Below are 10,673 nucleotides of genomic sequence, written 5' to 3' on the forward strand. Positions count from 1 at the left end.
ATGGCATAGCCTGAAGAGGGGAAGGAAGGAAAAACAAACAAACAAAAACAAAAAGCTGTAGAGGTTAATGACTTCCATTAATGCTTCTCTTCAAAGAGGACATCACTGTCCTTCCAGAATGGCAAAAGAACTATCAGTTCCTGACATCCAGAGTCAGGAAGTTAACCTAGGAGTCCTGATTCTTGGACTGCACTAAAACTAAACTAGACCCCATAACCTTGGCAAAAAAAAAAAAATCTCATCCCAAACTCGGTGAAGTCAATGAAATATATGTCTTAAGTAGGGAAGTTATGTTTTAATTGTCCAGAATAGAAACATGAAGAAATTCTGATGTGGTGCTGCTAAAATGGATGTCACTAGTCTCTGGCCCAGCAACAAAAGGGGAAGAGTTCTGTATTAATCCTCACAAAACTGCTATTGACTGAGCACTGTAGCTTATGCATAAGCAAAAGGAAAACACAAATGGAGAGCAGCAGTGGAATTTCTAGCTCACTAGGTATAGGGGTCCATGCTACCCTCCCATCTAAAGGAACCTCAGGGACCCTCCCATCTAAAGGAAAAGCTATCTCCTTGAAACACATCCCATCAATTTTGTCCTCTTCCCTCTGACCCCATATATATCCCACTCTTGACTACCAATTTCAGGAGAAGGACTGAAAAAAGCCCTGGCTAATGCATATCTACAACCCAGGGCCTGGTACACTCTGCAGAAAAAATAGGAAATGTAAGTTTAAACCCCTTCTACATGAAGGGGCCTAGAACCTGGGTTTTCCTTGCCCTGGATAAGTATCCTCCCCATGAAGGATGAAAACATAGAAAAGGTCCTCACTCATCTTGGGGTTTTGTCCAGCTACAGTTTTGGGACTTATACTTGCCCAGGTATACTCATATGACAATTCATGCATACCCAACCAGCAAGCAAGTTAACAGATTTAGTGCCAAAAGTGGCAGTCAAGTGGCAGGGTAAACATCATTTGGCTGTAGAACATAAAATAGGACCTCAGGGAGGACACTACATACATAACAAGAAACAAAAGATTCTGGGGGATAACAAAAAAGAAAACAGACAGACAGTATGGGTCAAAGGTTAATAATGAGTGCTCCAAAGGGGAGCATGGAGCAAAGTATGCTGGCTAGCACCCACTGCGTCTTGCTTAAGTCCAAGGAGCCAGTGGACACTACTCAATGAAACATGTCTAATAGGAAGATGGCCCACTATTGCCTGGGTTCCCTGGCCAGAGCCTCCTTGCTGGCCTAGTAGGCAGTGAGTTTGGCTGGAGCAAGAAGCAGATTGATCAGGAGACTTTGGGACTTGGTGGAGCTGAAGATAAGAAAAAAAGTACAGGGGGAAGTACTGCAAGAACCTCAGGAGGACGTAGTGAGGGGGCTGCAGCCTGGAACATCTGAGATAGGTATGCATCTCTGTTGACAGAAATAACACTTGCCAGGGGAAATTGGACAGTCCTGAGTTAATAACAAGATTATGAGGAGAGATGCCAAGCAGACCATGCCAGACAGTGCCCACTGCCTATTGAACATATCCATCAGGACCCCTGGGGGTTGAAACTAGGTCTTCCAGACTCATGGATAGAGGCCTAGTCTGTAGTGCCAGGGAGATCCAATCAGGAAAACAAAAAATCAGGAACATGAGTAGACAGAGACGGGAAGGAAGATCAAAGCCATAGGGTCAGAGCACAACATCAGGTTTAGAAATTCCAAGCAGGCCAGAGGCACAGGAGGGTGATCTGTTGCCCATAAAACTTACTAGTGTCTCATCTGAGTTCATAAAGCCAGGGCCCACTTCTTATAGCCCTGGGGAATATCTCATCCTAGTCCCTTATTACTGCAATAAAACAAGGCCCATCTGAGGCAAATCTAGTCTCAGGCCTCCGCCACTCTATGGGTGTGCCCCATCAGCCAGTTTTTTACCCATCCAACTGTTCAGGCATCAATGCCGCAGTGGCTTAATTTATTGATGAGGATGGGGTGAGGACAGTGTCAAAGCCTTCTTAAAGTCTAGAAAGACTATGTCCACAGCGACACCATCATCCAAAGATTTAGTTACTTGGTCATAAAAGGCAATAAGGTTGGTCAGGCAGGACCTGCCTTTGATGAACCCATGCTGATTGCCCCTGAGCATGATCTCCCCTCCAGGCCCCCCACAGATGTGCTCTTTGATGATTCTCTCCAAGATCTTCCCAAGCACCGAGGTGAGGCTAACCAGCCTATAATTACTTGGGTCCTCCTTCCTTCCCTTCTTGAAAATAGGGACCACATTAGCCAGTTTCCAATCCCCTGGCACCTCACCAGTTGACCACAGAGCAGCTGGGGACAGAATTTGATGCTTTATTTTCCATTGGCTGTACAGATATTGGTGAGCTCATCCTATGAGAGACTTATTCCTTAGAGAATAGGGACTTAAGTGGCAGTTGGAAGAGATATAAAGCATTATATTCACCTGATTTCTGACATGTCAGATGAGATGCATCAAGATCACAGATCATCTCTATATACATTATTTCTGAAATTGTGTCCTTTGAAGAATCTCCCTCTCCCTCTCTTTTTCCCTTTCTCTTTTTACTCTGCTGTCTGATTTATTATTAGTGAGAGCACAGGTTCCCTGATGTTCAAATTCCTCATTCTGGTCTAATTTTTTTCTGGTGCATCTTTGGAAGACTGAAATCACAGCAGCACAATATTTTACCTGTAAAAATGATAGAAATGGTAAGTGCTCACTGTGTGCCATTTAAAAAAAAAACCTTTTTCTTTCAGAATCCATCAAATGCCTATTGAATTTAATGAACAGATTGCCTTTGAGTTCAGTGGAAACCTTATGCTCTTCCTACCTACAAAAGTCATACCATTGTAGCTGTACTGAAGTAGTTAAGGAAATATAATCCTATTTGTGCTGTTGCAATGACAGGGAAATAGATGCATTAATATGGAAAGGAAAATAAGGTATAGTGGTGTATCTTCTAGATTCCTGTTAAGCTACCCCCACTGTTATTAATGTAACAATACCAATAGCAACCTGACATAGTTTTACTAGTATAAAATTTGTGAGACAACCAGGGCTTAATCTATGCTGATCACTGGATATAATCAAACAACTCCTAATACATTTTGTGTTTCTATTTCTTCCAAGTGCTGGTGGAAGAATACTCTGAATTTAACCCTTTTGAATACAGTGTGGCAGAAAAGCAGGAAATACAAGTTTAGTTGAAGAGTTTCTTAATTTGCCAGTAATATTACTCTTTAAAGTGCACTAGATACTTACAGACCTCTTCAGAATAGCCAAAGTTCTCAGACACATCTTTTCCCAGTCTAATTTGGTATCTTTCTTTCTCCTGAAATATTAATGGACCTTACACTAAGTCCCTCTTAAGCTTTTGTTCCTATTAATCATTTTATATCTTTGTAGTAATGAATGTCCCATGCCCCACCCAAACCCTCTATTCAGAGAAACTTCCTTCTTGAAAATAATATCTCTGTTTTTTCCACATGCCGAGACTGAAAAGATGCAGCTAGTCTAGCACCCCTGAACAGCTAATCCTTTGTTCCAGAGGTCGGACAAGTGAGAGAGAGCCATAGGTGATGGCTAGAGAGAGCTCTATGAAGATTTCTCGGTAATAGGCATCAACCCCTGCAGGGGCCAGTTACCTGTTCTGGAGAGTGGCTGTCTGGAATATTTCATATTTAGACCCAAGGACATGGGATTTATCATTACACAGGAAATTATGAAATTTGATGGAAGAAATCATTCTAATATCAAATGCAACTTTTTAAAGTTACTAGTAAACAAAAATTCAAAGTAAAAAAATGCTTGAGATTAAAGAAAACATTTTAACAGGACAACTATTCCATGTAAATGTTGAGCTTGCTATTTTTTATTTATATAACATTAGAAGTAACTTTGAAAGGAGTTAATTTAAAGAAAGAACAGATATAGTCATAGAGTCAGAGAAAAGCAGGGAACATCAAGAGATCATCAGGTCCAGCCATTCTCAACCACTTAAGACTCAAGACATGCCTCAAAACATCCAAACTCTTAGCTTTCATTTGTTTTCTGACAACAGAAAAAAGAGCTATCCTTTATTGCAGAGAACTCAGAAAGACTACAACAGGTCTTGTGAATCATGTGTAGGTGTCTGCATGCTTAATAGTGCTAGTATTGTGTAGAACTGTGGTTAAGAATGACTGATCCAGTCCTACCCCCTGCTTAAATCAGGATCATCCTGTCTAAACAATCCTTCCTAGACAATTGTTTATAAACTATTCTTAAAAGCTCCAGGAACAACTTTTGTGCACAGCTCTTAGTTATGTTGTCTGAAACATCAAACACACCCTTTAATTTTCCATATATAGGAGGGTGAGGGCACTGGTACTGTCCTGCTACAACAAGGAGAAAATTACTCATTAAAATACACCCAAGAGAGTAGTCAAGACACCCCCCCCCACACACACACACACACACAAGAGTCCATGTCTGTCTGACTGATAGGTAAACTTCTTCCTTGATCTCTAGTGTGGCAATTGGTCAGACACTGAGTGGAGGAGAAAGATAACATACCCCAGTCATAAGTTGCAGCCTAGGCTATGAACAACACCCAATATTTTTGAGGAAGGCAGGAAAAAAAAATTAACATATACCAGCAAGAGGGTATAAGTTTCTTCCTGGAACTTCCTATGTAATAACCAGCAAAGCACAGAAGCATGGGATGACTAGATACCCTCCACTCTGCACTGTAACTTGGAGACCATAAACACAATTCCACATACCATACACCCTGATTAGAGAACTAGAATTTCCTCTGTAAAATTATTCCAGCTCTTTTAATCTTCTTTCATGGGCAAGCTGATTATGGAGCTCAGCTTCATTTTCTACAGCTGGGCATCTCCAATTTCCACTTGCTCTGGGCTTTAGAGCTCTTGTCACTGTGTTTGGGTGATGCACGTATAGGGATCTCCTGGGCTTTCACCTATTGCTTGTCACATGCTAGATAAATATTTCATTTTGGAATATCAAAGCTGTGCATGCTGATTTTTTCATATTGACTTAAAAATGTAAAATAAAATAAAAGTCACAAAGTGTTTCATGATACCAAAGCTGCATTTTTATCAGAACAACCATGATCACTGCCAAACTCTTATAGAAAAAAATCTATTGTCTCTAATTATATAAGAGGTTGGTGTGGCAGTTTTGTTGCATTTAGCAGATAATAAATGTGGTTCATATTACAAAATTAGTATCATACAAAATGGATTTTCCATTTTGATAAAGACTGATTTCACACTCTCACTTCTCTGAATAGTGTTAGAAATAATAATAATACCAACAATTTTCTCTATTTCATCCTTTTATTTTCAGGCTTTCAGAAATGGCTGAAAATAAACTTTTACAAATAAGAATCTTTCAAATCTTCCCTGTTGTAAATTAACCGCTTTACCACTTCCTTATTTCATATTTTGCATGATTGTCCAATTGGAGAAACTTTGCAATGCATCAAGCAAATTTTGAAATTTGTAGCACTCATAAATTAAACTAGTAAAACTAAGGGCAGAAATTTTTCCCTAAAAATGTTGATCTGTTTTCCATTCAGTTAATATAAGTATATATCTTGATTATATTTGTGGTTCAAATTTGTTTTACATAATCCTAACTAGTGGTACAGGAATTTGGTGTCACTAATGATGTTCTAAGTCAGGAATAACTGCACTTAGTAAAGCAGCACTAGATTTGTATCAGTGTAAATGAAACTACCATTGATTGTAGCTGAAGGACATCTGAATTAATTTATATTTGTTTCTCCGTGTCTATTTGATAATGCAGAATATGTTAGTTTTCACTGGAGTGTCACACTCTTTCTTTCACTTCTCTGAATGACAGATTGTAACTCTTCTGTCTGTCCATCTATCTGTCTGTACTCACTTTGACCCTTACTTTCCTGCCACTTTGATGCATCGTGTTGATGAGGCAAATGTTTTCATAGTTTTCTTTGTGTTCACTCTACAGAGTAGACACTATGCAGACATGGAAAGCGGGAACACAACAACAGTGACTCACTTCATAATTCTTGGTTTCCCAAGCCTCCAGAATGTGCAACTCTTGCTCTTTTTCATGGGCTTGGTCATCTACCTTCTGACCTTGTCGGGACACATTGTCATAATCATAATAGTACGCATTGACTCACGTCTCCATAACCCCATGTATTTCTTCCTCAGCAACTTCTCCTTCTTGGAGATCTGGTACACCTCCAACATCAGCCCCAAAATGTTAGAGGTTTTTCTACAAAAGAACAAATCTATCTCATACACTGGTTGCCTCACCCAGCTCTATTTCCTCATCACTTTAGGGACTGCTGAGTGCTTCATCCTAGCCATCATGGCTTATGATCGTTACTTAGCCATCTGCCACCCACTGTGCTACCCGATTCTAATGAATAGCAAGATCTGTCTTCATTTGGCTTTATGTTCTTGGGTAGGTGCCTTCCTGGTAAACATTCCACCTTTGGTCTTGTTTTGTAAACTTCCTTTCTGTGGGCCAAACAAGATCAATCACTTCTTCTGTGATGCGCTACCTTTACTGAAACTCTCTTGCATGGATACTCATGAGGCTGAGGTGGTAGACTTCATTGTGGCTACCAGTGTTATTGTGAGCTCTTTCTTTCTGATTCTGGTCTCATATGTATTCATTATCATCGCAGTCTTAAAGATCCCTTCAGCCACAGGATGCCAGAAAACCTTCTCCACTTGCGGCTCCCACCTGGCTGTGGTAACTATCTTCTATGGCACCCTGATGTTCACGTATGTGTGACCAACATCCAGTTACTCTTTAGACTCAGTTGACTTCAATAAGGTGGTGTCATTGTTCTACACAGTGGTGACCCCCATGCTGAACCCAATCATATACTGTCTGAGGAACAAGGAGGTCAAAGAAGCCCTAAAGAGAGCAGTAAGAGTGAAGTGTGCGCTCACGACCAAGGCTGGGAACAATTTTAGTGTATCCTTGAATTAGAGGTGAAAATGAACCTTCTCACACAAGGGAGCAGGGCATATATGTGATGTTAAAGATAGGTTTCTGATATATATTGAAGTCACACACACACACACTCACACAGACATATGTAGGTATACAATATGGATGTAATTAGATACAAATATTACATATGTATGTAAGTATACAATACATAAGTATGAAAAGTTATGTTCTGGCTATAAAAATACTTTGACATTGAAAAGCATAAATACATAAATAATAAATAAATAAATAAATGTGTTATCTATGTAATATAGTGTCTAGTGCTTCTGTCAATAGAGGTGAACCAGCAGTGACTTTCCAGTCTTAAAAAAGCCAGTTTGAGATTTCATAACTATTTTGTATTCACAAGATGAGAACTTTCAATGTGATGTTTTTTCCCTGAAAAAATAATTACAGTTAACACACACACACACACACACACACACACTGACCAATAACTTCATAGGTCTAGCACACAATTCAGATGGGGAGTTCCAAGATTTAAGTCTGTGCTCTGCCTAGTTTAGGTTAAAGACTGAACCTGAGCTGTGCCCACTGCTTCCTGGGAAAGATTCTTTGAAAAAAGTTTATCTCAAATAAGCATGTTCTCAATGAAAAGTTTTACTTTCAACAAATTGCCATTAAAAATATGGCTTTCTGACCAGCTCAGCATATAAATATATCATCCAGGAACCAATGGTACAATCCTGACCCTGTTGATGATCACTGATGCAATGTTTCCCCCTGAGAGCTTTGCTTGGTTTAATTTTTCAATTTGTTCTATCAGTAAAACCTTGTCGATTACAAAAATGTCTTCCCCTAGAGTTCATTGGACAAAGCCATAATCTACTTCTTTATATGGCCCCTGTGATAATGTGAACAGCTCCCTTCACTGTAGTATCTGAGAACTACACAAAAGGCTATGTGTTGTAGGGTAAGAACTATCACTAATTTACAGATGGAGAATTAAGATACATAGGAAATAAAAGCTGAAATTTCCATAGTGAATAAGTTACTGTGTAAATCCTTTAGGTTCCCAACATTTTCCAAACTTCAGGATGCTTTTAGGATAGGGTGCTCAATCCAAGACATCTTAAAAAGGTAAGGCATTATGACCACATCCAGACAAGTGCAGCTATGTCATATGTTGCACCACAGACCCATATGGGCATTTCCCATATTACACATTTGGACATTTCCCATGCTGCTACCTTGCAGCACAAGGGGTTTCGAGGTCAAACAAATCCATTCAGAAAAAAAGGGCGGCGCGCATGGAGGCCACGCACACCACCCAAAACCAGAGGCTGGCCGGCCACAGCCACACTCTAGTTGCTGGCAAGGCTCCAAGCTGCAGGAGCACTGTGGCTGCAGCTTCTCAGGAACCCAGGTAAGCCTTCTGGGGCCAGCACAGTTGCTGAGCCAAACCTTCCCTACCCCACCCAGAGTAACCGGCTGCACAGCACAGGGTGCACAGCATGGGTGTTACCTGGGGGATAACCAAATGTCTGCTCTCATCTGGATGCAGCCTAATAGTCACTTTCTAAAAATGAGACCTCTTTTAAGATTCCTTATGGACAATGAAGCTCCTAACCTGTTTAATCCTCTTTGGCTAGCCTGTTCAAGTTCATGGAAGAAAGCTATGTTCAAATCAAGAGTTAAGCCCAGGTATTCTGGCAATAAAGCCAGTACCCAATTTAGGACAAAACCCAAATTAGTCAACTTGGATTTAAGTGACCATTTACCAAAGAGCAATCCAAAATTAGTTTGTTCCATTGGCCACTGAACTCATTAAGGACCTATGTTTTGTATTGAACTCTTCTACAGGCACCTTAATTTGGGGTCATGGGCAAATGAACCTGAGAGACATGCCACCTCTGAGCCTAAATGTCTTTGCAGTCCAGGATATATGCAAGCAGGACAGCTTTTAAACTCTGCCTCAGTATCCAGAAAGGTTAAATTCATTAGCTGTGAGGCCAGAATGCCTAACTCACAGAGGCACCACTGAATTAAATGCAATGTGCAGCAACTGAAAGTCATCAGAAATGATGGTGGCATTCACCTAGGTACAACTACATAGTTAGTTATTTGCTAGCTAGAAAGCTTGCCAAGGAAGTTATAGGTCCACCTTAGCCTGAAGGGGTCCAAATCCACTTCTATTTTCTGAGAGTGATATATCACCAGACTAGAAAACAGCTGGAATGGGTAGATTTTTCCCTCCCTCCTGTTGAATAGGCTGGACCTCTGTGTATCCAAAACACAAGAGTTGTAGGACCAGCTGGGAGAAAGAAAACATGGATTCCAGTTGCTGCTCCATGGAAAGCTTATATAGTTCACACCAAACAGTCTTGCAGCAAAAACTCAGAAACAAGTCTAAGAACAAGAACCAAAACCCTGCTTGCCCCCACCCCTCTTTTTCAGTTAGTTCTCCAGGAGGGGCTGAGGGTGGTGCGGGTGCTAAGGTGCATGGTTGAAAGCACAGAAGTCACAAATTTGAGGCCATAGCAGAAGCGCTCATGGTGTGGCCTGTAAGATTAAATGAATCTGCAAATTCTGCTAAATACCTTGTCCCAAGGACACAAAAAGGAAAGGATGTTAAATGTCTTAACTACTAGGCAGCAAAGTCAGGCTCCTTACTGGGTGCGTCTACATGAAATGCTGACTGCACGGCAGCCGAATAATACTGCATAGTAGTATGTCACAGCACTAACAGTGCTAATACGTTACTGTACAGTATTATAAAAGACTGCTGTGCAGTAGCATCACTTAAAAGGTGGATGCTGGCACTACTGTGTAGTAACTCGGGGTACTGCACATTTATTAAGTACTTAATTATACAAGTACTCAATAAATGTGCAGTAACCACTGTACAGTAGTGTCTCATGTAGATGTGCCACTGGTTTACTTTCATCCTTGTCTTATGACAATTACACTCTTAAATGCACCATACAGTTAGATGCAGAGAGAACCTAGCAGGTGAACCAGAGGAATAGAGAACCTATCTTGTGGGAAGAGACAAAAAAGCTTGTCTTATTTAGCCTAGCAAAACAAGGGCCAAGAGGGGATATGATTATTTTCTAAATATACCAGGGAGGGAAAAGGAGTATGTAACTAAAGAGCAATGCTGGCACAACAACAATTGTATATAAATTAGCTGCATTTACATTTTAGCTGGTAGTTGGGGGTGGGGGGTGGAGTTAATTCTAAAATAGCCTTTCAATAAGAAGCAGGCATTAGATTTCCATCTGACAAGCTTGAAGACAGTTGTTGCTCAGCTTATCAAAAGATTTATATTTTGTCGTTGCCTTTGGTAGACTCATTGGCACAGAAAGTCCTTTCCATATTTATGTTCCTAAATCTCAGCTCAATTGTTAAAAGCTGTTGTTTCAACATTATGCTGCCAAACTGCTAACGCATGATTAATTACAGTTCCAGACCCAGAATCTACAGAAGGTTTTTATCCAAAAGAAACTTCAGCTATCTAAATACAATGAGGGTTGTTTCCCTCTGCCTCATACCTTTGTTTGGCATAAAATGTTAGTATTTCAGTCAGGTGAAGAAGGATCTCTAATCTTTGAGCCACTGTATATTCATCAAGGGTCTACAAGGAGTAAACAAATCATCACTGTTATTCCCTTTATTTTACAATTATTTTCCT

The 10,673-nt window shown here is 40.3% G+C and overlaps 1 protein-coding gene across 1 annotated transcript; it reads left to right on the forward strand.

Annotated features, from left to right (window-relative positions):
• The first annotated feature begins 6,031 nt into the window (after positions 1-6,031).
• LOC102384724 (olfactory receptor 6B2-like) lies at positions 6,032-7,015 on the forward strand. The gene is given in 1 exon segment (XM_006035999.2): positions 6,032-7,015. A coding segment is annotated over 1 exon segment (984 nt).
• Positions 7,016-10,673: the final 3,658 nt, after the last annotated feature.

Source organism: Alligator sinensis, unplaced genomic scaffold (assembly GCF_000455745.1).
Source record: "Alligator sinensis unplaced genomic scaffold, ASM45574v1 scaffold186_1, whole genome shotgun sequence".
NCBI lineage: Eukaryota > Metazoa > Chordata > Crocodylia > Alligatoridae > Alligator > Alligator sinensis.